The sequence below is a fragment of the Protopterus annectens genome, chromosome 2.part2 (genome assembly GCF_019279795.1).
Source record: "Protopterus annectens isolate FY-2018-M chromosome 2.part2, PAN1.0, whole genome shotgun sequence".
NCBI lineage: Eukaryota > Metazoa > Chordata > Ceratodontiformes > Protopteridae > Protopterus > Protopterus annectens.
The window spans coordinates 27779820-27802005 of NC_056730.1; the positions used below are offsets into that span (position 1 = coordinate 27779820).

Below are 22186 nucleotides of genomic sequence, written 5' to 3' on the forward strand. Positions count from 1 at the left end.
GCAATCTCTAACCTGCAGTCCAAATAAATTCTTGGCATCTTCGCATTCTATTACATTTATCTCTCTAATTATTTGCATCCAATACCTTGGTTCTTTGACAGTTTTCTCCAATAAATTCCAGACCCCTCTTGCCTATTTTCTGTACCCCTAATTGTGTTCAGCCCTATCGGCAGACTCTCCTTTCTCCATTCTCGTATTGGCTTAATTCTTTGAATACTTTCTGCTACTTTATGAATATGATGATTATTGTTATTCTCCTTAAAGGTCTGCATCCAAAATCCCAGTCTCTCCTTGTTTCTTGAGCTTTCCCCCTGTTTTATCATTATCATTTTGCACTTTGAATTATAGGTTTCTGCTTGTGCTATGTATAGGAGCCTTAACTGTGCAGATCTGAAATTTTCCTTCAAATTGGGTAATCCCAATCTGCCTTGTACTTTTGAAAGAACCGATTTATCCCACTTGACTCTTGTTGTCTTCTCCTCCCAGATAAAATCCTTCAGCTCTTTATTAATTGCTAACCACAACTTCTTCTCTGGTGATAAAAATATGCCTGACCTGTGTATAAGACCAAAAGGACTAAAAATATTTGACTGCTTGTATCTTACTATCCATACTTCATTTTATCACATCCCCATAAATATGGATATTGCTGAACCAATTTGTGTGTGGTTACATAATTTACCGGTATTGCCTTTGTTTTAGCTTCATTAATTTTGTATCCCAAAAGGATACAAAACTGTCTCAAAATGTTCTGCAACACTGTAATGTCCTTTTCTGGTTTTGTCAGGTATAAAATAATATCATCTGCAAATAAAGCCAGCTTTTCTTGACTCCCATACCAATTATATCCTTGAATTTCTGAGTCCCTCATTTTCTTTGCCAGCGGTTCTAAATATAATGCAAATAACAAAGGGTAATTTTCCTCTACTCAAGCAGAAATTATCAGAGGGTAACCCACCCACTTTAATTTTTGCCTTCAATCCCTCATATATCCTCATAATCAACCTTATAATTTTATCAGGGAATGCAATGTGTTCACTGCCCTTCTCAGAAACTTCCACTTTACTCTGTCAAATGCTTTCTCTGTATCAAGACCCACCAACAACAGTGGTATTTTCTTACATTCTGCTTCCCTCTGGATCATCAATGTTCTTTTAATGTTATCGAATGTTTGCCTCCCCTCCACAAAACTACATTGATCCATATCTATCACCCACTGAGGATTTTGATTCAAAAGGGGACAGGGTCCTCTTGAAATACTGTTAAACAAAACCTTTCGGATATTTATCAGTTTTTTCTCTCCAAGCTTCCAAACTTCTACAGGAATACCATCTATTCCTGGGGACTTTCCTATAGCTTGATTATACATCACCATTTTTATGTCATCACCTCCTATCCTAACTGTTAGTAATTGAGTCTTGTCCAACTCTACCCTTGACATACTTAATTCTTCCATAAACATTTCCATTTGTATCTTTTCTTGATTTCCATATTTCTCTGCTCTATACAGATTTTCATCGAATTTCCAAAATATTTCTAATACTTCTACAGGATTTCTTGTTACCCACTATTTGACTGTGTGTGTTTTTAGTAGCTCGCGCACGTTCCAACTGATATAGCTTAGTACCAATATATGTGATATTTTTGACTTTGTGATTCAATTAACTCCTCCACCTCCTAATAGTTTAACATTTTAACTGGATTGCACCTCACAAGCTGTAGTGGGTGAATTGTATAAAACTGTTTTGCTCACCACTTGTGCTTTCGCCCTTTGGAACTGTAGTGTTATATAATCCCTGCACTGTGTTTTTCCTTTAAAAATAACATTTCTTCTCTATACCAAATCCCCTTTGCTCACTTCCTTATTACTTATCTAACCTGCCCTATTGTCTCTCCTTCCAACTGCTCTTTACCTTTCAGTGTCTAACTTAATATTTCTTTCATTGGAAAGTGTTATATTATCCTTTAAAAATAACATTTCTTCTTTATACCAAATCCCCTTTGCTCACTTCCTTATTACTTATCTAACCTGTCCTACTGTCTCACCCTTCCAACTGCTCTTTACCTTTCAGTGTCTAACTTAATCTTTCTCTCATTACTGTACGCTCGTATCAGTGACTGTGGGAGCTGCTCCCCAGTCTGCAATACTGTGGCCAGACAAGTTTTGATCTTCTAAGGACGTGCTCCGGATATTGTCAACCTACCTCTGGCTTAATCTACCTTCACACTACTGAACATTTGAGTATATGTTAAGTACCTTATTCTGCCACATATCATTGTGTTTGCCTAGTTTGTTTTTACGACGTGCACACTAGCAGTTCAAAAGCAGTCTCTTCCCACCATTTTTCCCCCCTCATAGCATCTTTCCTCCCCTGTTAAACGTACTATTTCTCAATATAACGTTCCACAGGTTTGCCACTAGATGGCAGCAAGCCCCCACTCATAAATCTTTAGTAACACACTCACACACACACACACACACACATATATGTGTGTATATATATATATATATATATATATATATATATATATATATATATATATATATATATATATATATATATATATATATATATATATATATATATATATATATACACACACACACATTCACACACACACACACACACACACACACACACACACACACACACACACACACACACACACACACACACAATCTGCTCTGCTCCCCTGCCGCTCTCTGAGATTATATCTCTCCATCTGAATTTAGTCTTCCAACTTGTAGTTGCCCTTTCATTTTTTTACGCTACACCTCTCGAAACTCAGCCTTAACAATAACCTTTGTATTAAACTTACCTTGGGCTTACCAATAGCTTTGACCACTTCATGTGGCTGTTCTCACTGATTCTTTTTTGTGGAGCATCTGTTCTCTCGCATTCCTCCTCAGCTCTGCCTGCTCTGTTTGCCTTCAGGCTCACTCCGCTCCCCTACCCTGCCCCCATTTAGCACCCACCCCTGCTATCTCTACATTTATAGCCACAAAGCCACATCCACTCTACATTCACCCTATCTCATCAAGGTCCTCCCTCCCACCTTGTTTACAATTTCCCCTCCCCCTGACTAATTATATAATTTTATCTCCTCTGTGTAATCCCAATCCCCTTTACCTCAGCACCTTCAATACACTACACCTTTACCTATCAACACACTAACACACCCTCTCATATTATAAACTACCCTTACTATAACATCACACTAACCATGCATACCATACCTGAAAAGCTGCTACTCATAATTCTTCTTCCAGTCTCCCTCAACCTTCTACTGTACCTCACCTATCTCCCTGACTTCACTTATTTCCACTCTTCCATATAACCTCTAACCACCCCACAAAAGAACCAGACTATTCTGCCTACATTTCTCCCTACCTATACCAATCCAACAACTCTCTTCTCTTTAACAGAAAGATTCTTGTGACCTCAAAAATTACTTCCATCCCTCATATGCACTATCCCTCCTTCTTCCCTACCCCCAACCCTAACTCTAGGGATCCTAAGGAACTGTTTTCCTTCCTACTTGACCTAATCTCTATCCTCCTTTCTGGTGATATTCACCCTAATCTTGAACCTCCTGCCAATCTTAATACCAATTTGTTCTCCAACCTCTTTACCCTCTCCCCATAAGTCTCTCCTCTTCGCTACTATTAATGCCCAAAGCCTCTGCAATAAACTACCCAAATTCCATTCTTGGCTCTCCCATAACCACCCTGACAGTCTATCCATTTCCGAAGCCTGGCTCAACCTCACTTGAAAGACTCTGAAATTACGCCCCCCAAGTACAGAATCATTAGAAATGACAGAACTCATAAGAAAGGAAGTGGAATAGCCCTACTTTTTTCTTCCTCTCTAACAGTGACACCCTACACCAACTGTATACCTCAATTTACTACAGCTGAAATAACCTTGGCCGTGCTTAAGATCAACAATCATAAAAATATAGTGATAGCTGCCTTACACATTCCACCTGGTAGCAATATCCCCATTCTTGAAGATATTCTTTCTTGGTTCTCATCTAATATTAGTAATGAAACAACTATCCTAGGAGACGTCAACATCAACTGGTCTTCCATACCCTTAACCACCACCTCCCACAGTATAAACCTATATGGTTTCTCTCAATTAATTCTCCTACCAGAATCACTAAAGATAACTCTTCAGGCACTATGAACCATATTTTTTTGGCCATTTCGTGTTGATTTTCCATATTTTTTGGCCATTTCGTGTTGTCTTCAGGCACTATCCTACACTGGATAGTTTCACATTCCAACAACATCTCTGATGGTGGCACCTTGCCAGATCCACTTAGTGATCACCTACCTGCCTTTGCACTTCACTCTCCTTCCCCCCTACACCTCCAAGAAATCTATATCTCAACCCATACCTTCACAGATTTCAACCCTCAATCCTTCACCAATGGCTTAAAACAAATGAACTGGAACCCTCTGAAAACTCTTCCTCTAGATGACACGGTTATTAACATAGTAAACAGCCTTGCTCCTCCTAGAGCTAAAAGTGTCAAATCCAAAACTGCCGTATGGCTTTCCAAAAATACCATAACCCTCATGCAATCCCATGATAAATTATGGAAACTCCACCAAAAACATAAAATGCCAAACTCCCTTAGCAAATATAAACGACTTCGAAATATAGTTAAAAAATGTATTGCCTCTGACCGTAAATCCTATTACTCTAAGCTACAAAATAATCACAAATCCAACCCCAAGAAATTTTGGAGTAGCATTACTACCCTCCTTAGTCCCGGTAGAAAAGACAACCCTTGCCCTGACCCTAATGCTCCAGACCATACCATAGCCTTCAATTTTATCTCCTTCTTCATTGACTCAATAGCCAAGCTAACTACATCTTTCCCTAAAAACTCATCAACTCCTTTTACATCTCCCTCCTCCAACTCCACTCCTTCCACCAATACTACCCACCCCTCTCCCTTTCCCTCAAACCCATCACTGTCAACACTATAAAAAAACTTCTCAATAAATTAAAACCATGTTCCAATGTCCCCGACAACTTACCACGCAACTTTATCAAGTTAGCTGCTGAGGGCATAGCTCTCCTGCGACTCAGGAAATATAGTATCTTCCCTTTTCTTAGACGTATCCAAGGCTTTTGGTATCATTTCCTACACCTTACTACTGTCTAAGCTCTCTTGCCTTAATCTTTCCTCCCAAACTATGAATTAGTTTTCCAATTATCTTTCAAATAGGCAACAGGCCATTAAATGAAATAACTCTACCTCCTCCTACCAAGACACCCTCCCAGGTGTCCCCCAAGGCTCTATATTGGGCCCTTTACTTTTCAATATCTTCATAAACGACTTCCATCTTTGCATCCCAAATGCTAAACTCATCCAATACACTGATGACTCTACCATCATTGGCTCTGCTGAATCTCTCCCAACATTGTTGCAAGTAACTCAGGCCGCCTTTAACAGCACTGAGGCTTGGATGCTAAACAATCACCTAGCTCTCAATGCATCCAAAACCAAAATCATGATAGTCACCCCATCTAAAAACACCAAAACAGACAAAAACTCCTTCTCTATAATAAGCCAAAATATGACTCTGGTTGAAGTAGTCTCCCATACCAAGCTTCTAGAAGTCCTTATCAATGAGCAACTAAAGTTTGACATTCACCTTCAAACTAACATTAGGAAAACTCACCAGAAACTTGGTATGCTTTACCACCACAATCGCTATCTAACCTCTTCAACTATACTTTCTCTCTCTACTAACTACCTCCTCCCCTCTCTCATGTACGAGGCACCCATCCTTACCAATCTTCAAGCCACCCTTAAAACTAAACTGGCATCCTCCTACAATAAAATTTCAAAGTTTGCTACAAGTGCCAACTCTTCCTCTCATCACTGTGACTCCTTACACTCCTTAAACTGGCTAGAGCTTCCCAACTACCTCTCTTACATTCAACTCTCCACTGCCCATAAACTCATCTTCAAACCTTCTCAATGGCCATCTCTCTCTTCCCCCCTTACCATGCACCTTCCTGGCTGATCCCTCTGGTATAATAAACAGAACCTACTGGAAGTGTATAAACCATTACGCACTCCTGGCCAATTTCTTTTATCTTTCTCCCTAGCATGGAAATGGAATTTACTTCTTCCCCATATGCAAACTACCCAGAACCCCTCTACTTTTAAGACCTTACTCCACTCATCTCTCTTCCAAATGGGAGTGCGCCTGCTCCCACCCCTCCTAATCTCTATGCTATACTAGCACTGCCATCAGTATACCTTCTCAAACCTCTACCTAACACTCAGATATCCTATTCTTCCTCCTTCTCCTGACTCCTATAACTTCCTACTCTCCATCTTTTTTCTTTTCACTTTACATATTTTAGGTTATCTACCTCCCAGAAATCTTAATGCTTAATGCGCCATAAACCTATAACTTTGGCAGACTATACAGTTCTGTTATTTGTATGTCATGTAAAATTATTTGTAATAACTTCTGCTGACTTTTATTTTTGTAATATCCTGTATTAATTTTGATGTGATTGTCACTGGTATTGTTTCTGTATGTATGTACATGGAGCTTTTCTCCCAGGGCTTCCATTGAAAAAAGGCTCATACTTGCCCAATGGACTTTCTCTGTTAACAAACTGCAAATAAATAAATAAATACATCTTCCTTCCATTTCTGCTTTCTGTTGCCTGAGTCGTTATGCTAAAAGTTTTTGCGCTCTAGAGTTCTTATCAAAAAACAATTGCTTAACAGCAATCTTTCTAAACTCATACATATTATTGAGGTAATCCCTTATTTTCTGTTTAGCATTCTGCAGTTGCTCCTATTCTTATTCTGTGAGATTACCCATTTTGCAATGTTTTAACATTTGTCAGTTCTTATAAATAATTCTTCTTAACTATATCTCTTTTTCTTTAGTGTCCACCCTATAAACTCCACTTTAGTTTTATCCCAATCCCTAGCTATATTTTCAGAAGAAATTTCAGTCTTCTCTATTAGCTCCTGAATAATTTCCACTACCCATTCCCTAAATTCCTCTCTTTTCAACAGATAAGTGGGAAAACACCAGTGTCTCCTTTTTATTTTATTACCCTGTGTTTTTATTTTAGATGTTATTGGTGCATGATACGAAATAGTAATTGGGTGTGTATCAAGACCTTCAATTAAATGCACGCATTCCTGTGAAGTGTAAACTATGTCTAGCCTAGCCCAATTTTTGTATCTTGGGGAAAAATATGAAAATTCACTCTGAAATGTTAGTACTGAATTCATATCTTCCATGCCAAATATTTTCTTAAATTTATTCAAATATCTACCCTTCTTTGTTATATTGTTTTCCTTCTGAGTACCGCAAACACATCTGTGCTGTTGCAAATCAATTTTAGTCACCACCTATAAGTAATATTCTTTGCTGAAAGCCTTCAAAGAACACACCCTAATACCCCTAAAACCTATTAACTTAATAATTACACACAAAACTATGTACACCTTCAAATATTGAAGTTTTACCCTCCTAATAGGAACAACTCTTCCAAAGTGACAGCCACACTGACAGAATTGTGTTTACGTAAAAAAAAAAAAAGGTTATCCATGGTAAGACACATGGTACAGCCTGTTCTTAAACTAAGTGCTCCCTGGTTTTGTCTTATCTTTATAGCTCTCCCAGCTGAGTAAACACTTGAATGCTTTCACAAAACATTATCTCCTAGCCATTTCTATTTATCAGATTGTCTCTTGTAGACATGAGGGCCAGATACAAAATTGCTACTAAGCATACATTTATTTTCTGGAAAAAAGTGTGTGTTATTAGACCAAGCTAAGGGCCTTAATCCAGTCATTCCCCTATGCATAAATGAAAAACGTGCACTATTTTTTTCTTTTTTCATTGTCTTTCAATGAGACTTTTGCTCTTTTTATTTTATTTATTTTTTGTTTTTTCAATGCAATGCCTACATATCTTAAAACTGATCAAGGAAAGAGACAGAAGAAGGGTGAAAGAAAAAAGAAAAAAAAAACACAGGAACACCTATTTACATTAGCATCCCCATTACACTTAAAAATAACTCAGAAAACTTTATGTTATGGCATGTAAAGAAAATCATGCACTATAAAAATAGTACCATTAAGAATTTTTTTTTACTTACATTTAACCTTCCCCCTCTTCCTCCCCTCTCCTAAGTATTTTTCCGAACATTAATGATATGAAGTAGAGTATATGCTTGAGAGTCCCCTACAAGTTTAAGATAGTCCAAAAGAGTTCAATATTTCCAGATTTCCTTGTTCTGTCATGACTCACAAATATAATTATTGCTTTGTAATCCACATTTGTCAATTTCCAAGTTACTGGTTTCATTCCTGTTGATCTCCATCTCCCAAATCCCATCTCTGCTTAATTTCTAATGTACTCGTGATTCTTCAAGTCAACTTTTGTGCTTTTTTCCTTCACTCAAGCATTTTCCATTGAAACATTGGAAAAGGCTTCATTGGCACAGTCTCGCTGTTGCCTTTATTACCAGAAGAACAAGAAGCAGAATCTCCTTCTGTTTCACAGCTCACCTTTTATTGGACAACCTTTTGTATTTCCTTCTTAGCATGTATTTCATCAAGAAATTATTTTGTCCCTCAAGGGAAGAATATTCTGAAGATAGCTGGGTACAGCAATTTAAATCTTATGGCTGCTCTTCAACATTTCATGAATAGTGGAATAAATGTACTCCTCTTCTGCCTGGTGTACACTGAATAACCATCCTCCACAATTAGTCTGCTGTCTCCCACTTTTAGTAATTTGTCTTTCTGCCACAGTGTTTTTCAGAATCAGCTCATTCTGCTGGTAGGATTGAATCTTTACTATTAAAGGCCTAGGTTGCTTTCTCGTAGCCAGGTTTGGAGTATACACACAATGTGCCCTTTCAATTAACAACACTTGCTGTGGATTACCAGTCCAGTTGCTTACTTGTGCTTTCATAAAATTAATACAGTCTGTTCCTTCCAGCTTCTCTGGTACAGCAGAAAATCACAGGTTTCCCCTACATGCTCAGTCCTCCAATTCTACTATTTTTTGAAACATCACTTCTTGAACAGTTTCATATTTAGCCAGCCTTGTTCTTCATTTCACCCTCTAATTTTTGCAGTTTTATCCTCATCTGAATGTTTAAAGCTTCTTCCATTTTTTTCCAGCCTTTTGTTGTTTGAGCTGATATACTCCATCAGTGTTTTGTTTATTTTAATCAGGTCTGTGTGTAGTTGTCTTATACTTTCCTCTAGGTTACTGGAAGTAATGTCTGGAGATTGCACTGCTTTTTGCTGAACAGCTGCAATGCTTTTCCCTGTCTGTGTTTTTCCTCACCTTTTGTAGCTGATTTTCCTTCAAGTCCTCTGTACTTCTTTTTTCCTGGTATCGAGGCAGTGCACTTACTAGCCAGTTACTGAAATTTACCCAAAATATAAATCCACTGGCTTTCTCTGCTAAGTTTCTGTTTCTGTTTTCACACTGGGAGGGCTAGAATTAAGTTATTAATCAATGTGGTGCCATATTGAAAGTCCCTGTAGATTTGTTTTTGGCTGAGCAACATGCTTCTTGTTACCCCACAAGATGGCTTGAATCTACACTTGGATTCTACCATTGATTTTTTCAGTAGCATGATGAGCTGGATTGAAAAAATGCTGCAGAGAGACTAAATTAATGCCTTAGTGATTTATACAAAAAAAAAAAAAAAACAAGTAATCTCCGTGGTATCCCTGAAGTCACACAAAAACCACTAAACAAGTATAGTAGGTCCAATGATTTATACACCCTGATATATCATCACCTTTAAAAAAGATAGCATTTAGCTCAATATTCTTCGGGTGCTCTTCAATTTCTTCATTGTTCCATATATAGATTATGAGCTAAGTGAGTTTTAGTACCATTTCCTCACGTCGATATTTTAAGTCTTAAACTGGTATGCCATGCGTCCTTGCAGCTTATGTTTCATGACATGCTTGATGATAAATCCTATTCCTTCAGTGGTAGGTGGACCAGCAAAAGATTTTCTTACATGATGCTGGAGATTGAACATCTTCATTTCCTTTAGGAGTATCAAGCTATACAGAGATCAAGGATAGGATACATAGGATGATGATAGCTTGGATAAAAAATGGCCACTGTAGCCTAGAAGAAGCTCTGCATTTCATCTTTGCTAACACAGAGTTCACTCTCCTTGTTTTTGTCTTGCTATCATTGTTTTTCTTTTATATCAGGCTTCCCAATGTGTCCATCAAACCCTGCCCTCTGAGTTGCTGCATGAATCCATTTCTTCTCCCTGGACAGGGCAATGTGGCTTACTCAGTCAGTGGGTGAGAGTTAAACTACATAGGAGTGGGAGTTGCATCTCTATACTGTGAATGACCAGAGTTTTTTTTTTTATGAAGCCCTAGCTTCTTGCTCACAACCTCTGTCATGATCAAGGATTTAGCATACAATAAACCTTTGTAATGGATGTCCATGGCTCCACATGTGACATACTCACTTCTCCCTGTCCCCCTTTTAGGCTGAACTGTTCATGTTAGTTATGTCTCCACTGAGACTTCAACCATGGAGTATAGACATGGACACAGACTGTTGAGAATAGACAAATAGGTTAAGCCTGATCAGTTCACACCATGAAGTTTATGCATCACACCTCTTTTCCCAGCCATGATTTTCCTGTCACTACTTGTGGTCATCCTCTTGCTTCACCTGATCAGAAAAGAATAGGCCAAATTTCTCCTAGTCGATATTAATACCATCTTGGATCTTCCATGAAAAAAGGCTACTTGTCTAGTAGGACCAACCTGGTCAACAATGGAAGGATGGATGAATGAATGAATGAATGAATGAACAAATAAACTAGATGGCATGGCTACCAATATGTTATGTTATATAGCTGACATAATTAGCTAGAGGCAATGAGAAGATTTCTTTACTACCACAGAAAACTTTGATTTCACTATATCCTGGGCAAGGCAAACAGTTTTTCGAGGACCTACCAAATAAGTGAGCTTAAACTGCTGGAACATGTGCAGCAAAAACTGACCAAATAGACAAATTTCAGAGACGGGAAATGTTTTTGCCTTAAATGAGGAGAAATAGCTGAGACATTGCAGTAGCAGTAATACGTAACACAGCAATCAACTGATTGGGTTACTACAGGTCATCAGAAATAATAGCAGGATAAGGTAGAGGCATTATTGGTAGATTGCAAGGGATATTTAAGTGAGTAGGAGAAAACATTTTAATATAGAGACTACTGACCCCACAAAATATTCTGGGTCAGATGATGATGAATTTTGATACTGGTGTTTGGCATTAAGTCAGGATGAAATATGAACTGGAGAACTGTATCTATCACATTCTCATTGAGTACTTTCTGCAGTTATAGTTCCTCGTTGTCTATATTTTCATTCAATTGTTTACATTCAAACGACTAGCGACTTTCTTTACTATTGTTTCTACTATAAGCTTTACAATCCCTTATTGAATTACCTTTCCAAAGATGGGATGCATAAGACTGACACCCTAACAGTGACAAAGGAGGGCTTTAGAATATTACCTTATCTGCTCACCCCCCATTTTCCTCATGGTATAGCAGTTGTGTGAAGGTGATACCTGCACTTCTCAGAGTCACCTTATCTGCTCACTCCCATCTTGCTCACAGTATAGCAGTTGTGTGAAGGTGCTTCTTGCACTTCTCAGTGTCTGCTTATCTGCTCACTCCCATCTTTCTCATGGTACAGCAGTTGTGTGAAGGTGTTACTTGCACTTCTCAATGAATAGACTTAAATTATAACTGTTTTGCTGACTAAGTATGTCACCCAAGGGAAATGGGTTTTGGTCACAGGATCAAAGAAAATATCATGTAATTGCATTTTATGACCATTTACCCCTTGCCAGTACCCACCCACAGATTGAACCTTTCCCCTCAAGCAGGGCCAGGCCAGTTAGGCCAAGCACAAATTTAGGAATACTCATCCAATTAACCAGTTACCGTTTGAAGAAAGATAATGTATCACTGCATAATTTGCAATGGGAGTCTATTCCCGAGGTAAGGAAGGTGCTATATAGTTAACACATCTCTACAATTTGTTTATTTATCTGCTGGTGAAAATTTAGGTTCCTTGTTCTGGTGTTTGTGGGACTTCTTAATTTGTGGGGATACAAAAAATCCAGGACCACTGGGTACATAATGGCTCGGAAGGCAAGGCCTACTTCTCTTCAGTTTCTGGGAACATAATCTTTTCATATTCAATGATAGCTAAGAATTTAGAAGGAAAATGAGAATGATTGGGTATGACAGGCTGCGTGTTTGGCTGAAACTTGAAAGAGATCTCAGTTGAATGTGTGACCTGAAGGGAACTTGTCAGATCTGCTGTGAGTGACCAAGAGGATCATTCAGGGTCTACTGCTGTAACTTTATCTAAGAGCTGAATCCTGCTTTCACACACCTGAGTAAACATCTGTGACATACCAAAGAAATTGCCAGAATCCACAGATGTGATACATAAGGTCAACAGCCCAACAGTGTGCATGGGGATATCAGCTCAACTGCTCACTTTCATCCCCCCCCCCCCCCCCAGCACCTGCGCCACTAATCATACACTGGTCATCTGGGGCAAAGTAAGTGCCTTATCCCACTATACCATGGTGCATCTAGACTCCATATTACCTTTAAACTCCATTTCAGTACTGTAACTAGTTCTATAGAAAAACATTTTGTGATCACATGAGAAATAACTATACAAAAGTAGTAACAGTGTAAAATGACAGTGACCACTCTGTATAGAATTATGAGAGCAAATCAAGGGAAATGTTAAACGTGACAATTGAAACAGAATATCTTTTGTATTCAGGGGGCAGGAGGCCCCTCCCATTTTAAGGTAGATGTGTCTCTCTCTCACTTTCAAAATAGGGCATTCCTTCACCCTTGAGGCTGTCTGATCTCTGAAACAGACTATTTAAATACAGGGTACAGGGGAAGAGCTTCCAACATTATTTGTTTCATATTATACATGAAGTTTAGAGTTAAGATTTTTTAATATTTTGAAAAGTTGGTCAGTTTGTGTTTTCAAATTTTCAAAATTTCAATATTTTAAATTACGTCTTTTCTGTAGAGGTCAGCATTCTTTTTCACAGTAGCCACTATTGTATCTTATAAGGCCACAGTTTCAAGATGATTAATATGTCTGCTATGTTTCTGTCTACAATACTTTTCTCTCTGGTTCATTGTGTCAAGGACAAATAAGCTTATATTCCACTTTGCTATAGAACTTTTATTAAATATAAAGGTCTGTTGTTGTAACAACTCATGCTGCCTTTTTTATTTTTGATGTGCAACAAATTTTATATTCAAAGATTATATACTGAGGAATTTCACGGTCTTTAGATCTTTTACCTCTGTCTCCTCATCTTTAATTGCATTTGTTGTGCCATTTTTTGCCCATACTGTAGGTTCCTAGGTAAGTACCAGACAATCCGTCTACAGACCATTACGAGCCTAGCCAATAACCCATATTCAAAAATTCCTTACAAGCTCAAGGAGGACAAAACAAGATAGACCAGTGTAGAAATTGCAGTGGCTTGTCCAGTTTCAAGTTTACCTAGAGGGTGGCAAGGTCACTAATCTATTTAATATATAATAGAAGTTTGTCCCAGAGCTGGAGGCTACATTGCAAAGTGAAACTTCCATGTCAGTGTGTCTTATTTATAAGTTGAGGTGGCTTTAGTTCCTTTACATAGGTATTTGAGGCATCATTTGTTTTGTGAAGGACTAGACACAGGTCTCCATGGAGAAGTCCATAAGAGACTCAGTACAGAAACAGGGCTACCAGTCTGTCAAGATAACTGAGGTTTTTTGAGGCTACTGATTTTTAGCCATGAAACTCTGAATCTTCTTGTTTAGATAAATAATTGCAAAAATCTGCATTATATTCAGTAATGGGTCTGATGAGATATGTGTAGAGGGGAATTAAGACTTCTCTGGATCAGGAGAGATGTCTCTGGAAATTAGATGAGCCTTATAGAAGGCTTTCCGAACTACTGCTGAGACATGTTTAAAGATAGTGCATTATCAGTAAGCATGTCTTTATCACTTACAATAGTATCTGACTGGAGGGGTGTGTCACCTATATGGTATGTGATAACGTTTTCTTTACCAAAATGAACTATATTACATTTTTTTAACATTTAATTTGAGACCATTGTTCTTGCTTGAATTATTAACATGGTCTAAACCATACTGGAGTATGTGTGACCCAGTGGGAAAATCGAATAGCAGCAACCTGTTTACAGCCATCTGCAAACTTAGATAAACATAGGCCAGGAGTACTGGCCTGAAGGTGTAAGAAAGAGATGCCAAATAGGAGAGGGTCCAGTACTGGGCCCTGTGGTACACCACTGATAACTTTTTTTTGCTTTCAGAAGTGGCACCTGCAACCCTCTTCACATGCATTCTGTTAGACAATCAGTTAGCTATCTACTGCACAACGTAAGAATTTATATTCAAATTTACAACTCTGTCAGTATTGCCTGCCTACTCAGGGCCTTGGCCAGGTCCAGAGATGCTGTCTGTACCGCATGACCACTATCCACTACTTTGTTGACTTATTTCAAAGAAATTAATGGGGTTAAAGTGGCAGGACCTTCCTTTCACAAAGTCAAATTGTCGAGGGTCCATGCTTGAGATTTTCAATGTTCTGGTCAAGGTTTGCACTTCTGCAATTATGCATATGTGAAAACTTTTATGAAACTGAGAAGATATTATCTGAAATATCTATATATGGTACATTAAAATGACTGTAAAGATAATCTGGAAATTAGGGTGTCAACCATACATTTTTTTGACAGATTTTGCTAAGCTTCACATCCTAGACTTGGTCTGAGCATTTTCCATTTTTATAAGCTTTCCTGCAAAAGAATATTATAAGACACTGTGAAAAAGCTTGGTATGATCTTAATTTAAGAAAGAGTTGACTAGGAGTTGAAATTAAAACAAGAGACAAAATTGTTTAGATGACAAACTGTTCCTTTCTTTGTCTACTGCTGTTGTAAGTTTTTTTTATTTCATATATGTTTCTCATATATTCAGTAGATATAGAAATATGCAATGGAATTTACAAATAATTTAGCTTTCTAAGTTTTACATCCTATGCCTTAAAAGAATTTTCATCACAGTAATGTCACACATCTTCTTTGTTTCTACCCATCATAACCAGTTATTTCTGTCCTTGTTGCGTGAGAGAGACTCTTTTGCTTCTGGGTAGTGACCGTGGGTGGAATTCATGAAAATTTATTTTATGGTGGAAACTGACATAATTCTCTTTCATTAATTTCCTGTATAAGGCTGTGTGGGACAGCACAATAAATAAACACTTCACTACCACTACTATTTTGTAGTGCAAGTTAGCATAAAGGGCTGATCCTATGGAATATGCACAGCGTCATCATTATCAATCATCATCAGCCCTCTTTTACTTATTTTCTACATGGAGTCGGGATGCCATGTCGTCTTTCGCCATCGATCTCTATTCAGTACCGCTCTCCTGCCTTATTCAACACTCATGCCTAACTGTCGCAGGTCCTCTCTCACAAAATCCATTCTCCTCTTTGCTGGATGTCCTTGTTTCCTTTTGCTTTCTTCCTGTCTGTCCAAAATCTTATTCACTAGATTGTCTTCTTTTCTGCAGATGTTCCCAACCCTCTGTAATCTGTTCTTTTTGCATTTTTTTGCAATTGGAGCTACTTTGACTTTGACTCTTATGTCCTCATTTCTTCATCTGTCTTATAGAATGTATCCTGCTATCCATCTCAGGCACTTCATCTCCATCTCCTCTAGCTTTCTCACCTGCTCTGCTTTTACTGCCCAGGTAACCATACCACACAGTAGTACTGGTCGTACCACTGTTTTGTACACCTTACTTTTAAGCTTCTTTGTCATTCTTCTGTCACATACTACATCTGACAATCAGTGCCACTTGGCTGCAGCACCTCTGATTCGAGCTCTGACCTCCTCATTTAGACTTTCCTTCCCCCTCAAACAACACCCCCCATAAATGCTTTAAGCTGTTTACCTGTTCCACTATTTTCCCTTCTATCTCAATTCTCAGCTTCTTCTGAACTCCACCATTTATTGCAATTACAACTGCCTTATCTGTACTTACAGTAAAATGCTAATTAGCATTCTGTCATGCTATATCAGCCGCAACTCCTAGTTCTTATTTTATGAGACAGCATAAAAACTGACGATGGTTGCATGCCATTATATCACCATGACCAACTTGGTGCAAAGCCAGCTGTCCTTCACTTTATGCTTTTTCTGAAATGATGTCCTTGGTCTGCAGTGCTGCAGGAGGCGCAGTGGCAGTCCCTCTAGCACCTCTCCTGTGACTGGCACCTGAGGAGCAGCCCAGCACACTTTGCATATTGTGAGGTTATGCCAGGTGAATATTATGGTGACTCAGGTAGCATATGCAAACTGTTAATACAGTAAATTCATGAATGGATCTAATCCTTCTTACCAATATGCAAATCATTAAAGGACAATTTATACACCATACATTGGATTACACAGAAATGCCATACAGTACAGTGATCTCTTACAGGAATTAACAGTTATTCAACCTGTGTGGCTTATTTGCTTATGCACTGTGCATCAATTGCCAAGGTCTGTCTTCTTTTCCAGTGCACAGAATAAAAACTTTTTTAATGGAATATTTTACAGAAATTTGTCATTTTGCAGGACAAAGCATAAATACAATCTGTGAAGGGGACTACATTTGACTTTACTACTAAGATAAAGGTTCACTGCTGCACTCATTTGCTTATTTCTTATTTTTATGATAGGGAGGTACTTCCACTACAGAATCAATGTTTTCTATAACTGCAAGAAGGTTAGAATATATTTATTGTCCTTAAATCATATAAGATTTGGCATTTAAAGTTAGAATATATTTAATGTCCTAAAAGCATATATCTGCCATTTTTCTTTCTCTTTTATGAAATACAACTATCCTGTTAAATGAAGGAAAAGTGATAACTCTCTAATGTTTTCAGGCATGCTGTATCATTGTCTCAGAGTCTGGAGTTGGCCTTTTTCGTGCACTTCTACATCCACTGGCATATGCATTGTGGACTACTTCTTTGAATCTTGACCCATGGCATACATTTTTTATATTTACAAATTCATTTTTGTAAACATGACATATTCAGGTATTTATTCTGTAGAAATTGAATTCTGACATTATGTGCTGTATGTCAACTGAAAGGGTGAAGTTTATTGAAGTTCTATTACTGCCTCATCACACACCTATAGTAATTTTGTAACAGCTTATGTAAATTATGCTGAAATTACATCATACCTTGTATCCTGGTAAGAATGCATGCACCAGGAAGTACTATTCTGTCCTAGGAGACTGCTTGCTTTTGTAGATGGGTAACAGATGCCAAGTCTGTAAGCTTTACAGCCATCCACGGTAGTCTCCCAGTAATGGCGTCCTTGGTTTGGTAACAGTTCTCCTAGTAACAGAGCTGATCTGTAATAAAAAATGGTCTGATTAAGATATGACATTTCTATTACCTGATCTCCCTGTAAGGAAGAATATGTAAACAGAAGCATTTTTCTCATCTCTACTTTACATGAATAAATTTTGTCTCCATCCCTCTGTCTCAAATTGTCATAACTTGTTTAATAAAGACTTTCACCAAAAACATAATAAACACCATTCTTCAGTTTTATTTACTGTATTACATTAACAATAACAAATGCATGTTGTTTTCATTTTCATTCTTATTTTGTATAATATGCACAAAATGCAGGTCTGTCCCATATCAAAATATTTCAAAAAGTAGATGTGACGGCTGTGCCCTGGCCCAGCAATCAAGGAGCCTCAATCCTCACCACTAACACCAGAGAGGGCATCTCATATAAGAGGAAAGGATAACAAATACGCACAGTAAAGTACAATTTCCCTTAAGTGCACACAGAGATCACAGTCAGTCTGGTGCTGGTTGCTCCCTTGCTCCCCAGGTCCCCAATAAGACTCCCCACAGGCACACCTATAGGGTCCAAATCTCAGCCTAGCTGGCAAGCTAACCTCCAGTACCCTCTCTGTCCAACCAGTGCTTCATGTCCTGGCCCAAGTAGCTGAACCACACACACACACTTTGAGATAAGTATTTATACAACTTCAAAGACACTACTGGGAAAGGCTGACACAGATTCTCCAGCTGTGCCCCTTTACCCAGACTATACGGTAGTAATCATTCCCACCACCAGCTAATAATTATCAGCCACCCAAAGGCTCTTAAAAGGGTGTCCAGTTATTACTGTGCAATATTATTATCCAATTGGTAGCATAGCTCAGGGCTAAAGCTATAGGAGTGGCTTAGATAGTAAACTCTATAAATATGCAATGTACTCTACAGATTAACTTATCTCTACATAAACCAGCCACAGGTTAAAATATTTAATAATAAATAATTAAAACACAAGACAATACTACTACATCACAGTGATATTCAAGAGTTCAGAGATCACACAGAAACTTAAAACAATACAGTAGGAAAGTTTTGATATAACAGAAAAACACTTAGTCTAATCTTTATAATCCCTAGCTACTTCTAGGAGAAAACACAGTTCTAACATACTACATACATAAATAGAGCATAAGGCAGTGCTGAGTTAGATGTCTGGACCAAAATGCTTAATAATCTCTGGTTCTCACTGTTTAAATTACTATTGCAGTTCTGATAAAACATTACATCATCTTTTTACACTTCCTGGAGTTCCCAGGCTGACACATTAACTACATTTACATTCTTAACATCTCCCTTTTGTTATCTTGCAGCTGGTCAGGAAAAGAGCAATAAAAAATACATTTGCATGTTTAAGTCTAGCAATTTAACTTTTGGTTAAAACAATATAATGAATTTCTTCATCTAGACTATCTGGCATCACTGTTCCCTTGAAAGGGTCACCACATGCTTTTACTGGGTCAGTAGAGAGCACTGTTGCCACATTTTTTGTAACAGCATTTCTTTACATTTGAAACAATAAGCCTGTAGTTTACATTTATATTTACAAATGATAGAATTATGTATCAAATTCTATTTGACTAGGCTGGCAGCCTTCAACCATCTCTACCAGTCTTCACACACCCCCCCCCCCCACCCCGGAGAACTCAAGCTAGTTTTTCAAGTGACCCTTGATAAATGCCGCTTGAGAGGGTTAGGTCTATCTGGGTGTACTTCACCCCATTCCCTGTCTTGAGAGCCCATCTGCATTGGCATTGCTATTCCCACTGTGGTGCTGCACTGACATATATGTTTGCAATCCCAGGCTCCATCTTAGCAACTTGGCATTTTGCTGGCTGGCTCTGTTTAACCATATTAGGGGGTTGTGATCTGTCATTACAGTGAATTTTCTTCCATACAGACAAGGTTGAAGTTTCTGCATGCCCACATTATGGCTAGACATTCCTTTTCTACAGCTGCATAGCATTCCTCCCTGGTTGGAGCCTATGACTGAGATAAACCACTGGGTCCTCTTCCCCCTCTGAAGAAATCTGGCTAAGTACAGCCCCCACCCCATGGTTTGAAGCATCCACCTGCACAACAAATTATTTGCTGTAATCTGGACTGGCTAACACAGGGGGTCCTCCCAAAGCTTCTTTAAGCTTCTGGAATGCCTGTTCACATGCTGGGGTCCATACTACCTTATCTAGCCTGTTCTTCCTTGCCAGGTCTGTGAGGGAAACAGCTATGGTACTATAACTGGGGACAAACTTTCTGTAGCACCCTGCTGTCCCTAAGAATGCCCTCACCTACTTTTTGGTAACAAGTGCAGGCCATGCCAGAATGGCTTCCACTTTGGCAGGTTCAGGCCTTATCATACCACTCCCCACTCTATGTCCTAGGTAGGAGACCTCTGACATACCCACCTGACATTTGCTCAGCTTAATGGTCAACCCTGCCCTCTGTAGTCTGCCCAACATCTCCCTGATATGCTGAAGGTGCTCTGGCCAGGAATGGCTGTAGATGGCAATATCATCTAGGTAAGCAAGGGCAAACCCTCCTACTCCTGCTAGGATATTATCTACCAGCCTCTGGAAAGTTGCTGGGGCATCTTCATCCCAAAGAGCATCTATGTGAACTCATACAAGCCAAAAGGAGTCACAAAGGCTGACTTCTCTCTAGCACTGGGAGTCAAGGCACCTGCCAATAACCCTTGGTAAGATCAATGGTTGTAAGATACTTAGCCCCACCCAGCTGCTCTAGGGCCTCATCTGTCCTAAGCATGGGGTAAGCATCCGACTCTGTGTGACTATTTAATTTCCTGTAATCCACACAGAACCTGGTGCGGCCATCCGTCTTTGGCACCAGCCCACTGGGGAGGCCCAGGGACTGTTGGACTCTTGAATCACCCCTAGTTCCAACATCTCCTGTACCTCTTCCCTCAGAGTCTGTCTGACTCTCTCAGGCACCCTATAAGGGGCCTGCCTAATAGAGGTCCTGTATCCACCTGGTGCTGCACCAGGTGGGTGCACCCTGGTTTCCCAGTGAACATGCCCCCAAATTCCTGCAACACTGCTCGGATTTCTCAAACCTGGGAAGGAGATAGCTGCTGGGACATTGCTACCCCTTCCAATGAGGTGTCAGCCCGAGCCTCACTGATGAGATCAGTCCCCAGATCTCCCTCAGACTCCTCCTGCAATCCACTGCAAATGCTCAACACAAGGGCCTCCCTATCATGGTAAGGTTTCATCATGTTAACATGGCACAATTTGTGCCCCTGTCATCTACCTAGCAGTTCCACCATGTAGTTAACATCGCTTACCTTTTTTACCACTTTGTAGGGACCTTCCCAAGTTGCTTGCAGCTTGTTGTGTCTGACAGGAATGAGAACCATTACCTGCTGCCCCACAGCATACTCTCTAGCTCAAGCATTCCTGTCATACCACACCTTTTTCTGTTGTTGGGCTTCTGCTAGGTTCTCCTGGGCCAAGCCCATGAGTTCCCTGAGCATTGTCCTGAGGTTTAGGATGTATGCCACAACAGGCTCCTTGTGAGACTCGCACTCACCTTCCCACTCATCTTGAATTAAATCTAGAGGTCCACTCACCCTATGCCCATACAGCAACTCAAAGGGTGAAAAGCCTGTGGATTCCTGGGGAACCTCTCTGTAAGCAAACAACAGATGGGGCAAATATTTGTCCCACTCCCTCTTAAACTGATCTGCAAATGCCTGTAGCATGGACTTGATTGTAGAGTTTAACCTCTCAACAAGACCATTAGTCTGAGGATGATGGGTGTGGTCTTCATGTGCTTCAGTCCACAGGACTTCCACAGACAAGCCAGCAGGTCTGACATGAAATCGGCACCTCTGTCAGACAGTATTTATTTTGGGAAACCCACCCTGCTGAAAATCTCTAACAAAGCATTTACCACCTTCTCTGCCTCAATGGAGGACAAAGCCACTGCCTTGGTATCATGTAGCATAATCCACTACCACTAGGATATACTTTTTCCCTGTGGAACTGGGGTACTCAGAGGACCCACAATATCCATAGTTACCCTCTGAAATGGCTCCTCAATCACAGGCAAAGGCATCAAAGGAGCTCTCACCTTGTCTTCTGCCTTGCCTACCTTTTGGCACTGCTCACAGGTCCTGCAGTACCCTGTTACATCTCTGGAAATTCCATGCCAACAGAAGTTCTGGATAATACACCTCTTTGTATGTTTTATGCTCATATGACCTGCAAAGGGAATATCATGGGCTATGAATAGTAGCGCCAGACGGTAGGCTCTACGCAATACCAACTGCTGTACTCTCTCACCTTCTAGCCCTCCCTCAGGGGTCCACACTCTCTGTATAGCAACTCTTTGCCCCAGTATACAGATTCCCCCTTTCCTTGAGAATCAGGTGCATCCCTAGCTACCTGCCTCAGGCCTTGCAATGTAGAGTCTGAGAGCTGAACCTGTCTCAACTCTTTCCTTGTAACCCTTCCCAGCTCCCCTTACACAGGAAGTCTGGCATCCTCTGACAGTGGTGCCTCACTAGCAGGCTGGGTAGTACTACTCACCTCTACCTTTGCAGTTATCCTGTCCAAGGGAACATCAGTACCCACAAGCAGCTGTGGCTCACCTTCAGTCTCACTG

At 39.5% G+C, this 22186-nt stretch overlaps 1 protein-coding gene across 1 annotated transcript in view; it reads right to left on the reverse strand.

Moving 5' to 3' along the window:
- CMYA5 (cardiomyopathy associated 5) overlaps window positions 1-22186 on the reverse strand; it is a 704220-nt gene that overhangs the window by 11022 nt on the left and 671012 nt on the right. Inside the window, exon 12 of the mRNA XM_044063710.1 lies at window positions 17389-17562. Coding sequence (XP_043919645.1) covers window positions 17389-17562 — 174 coding nt within the window. The remainder of the gene's footprint in view (window positions 1-17388; window positions 17563-22186) is intronic.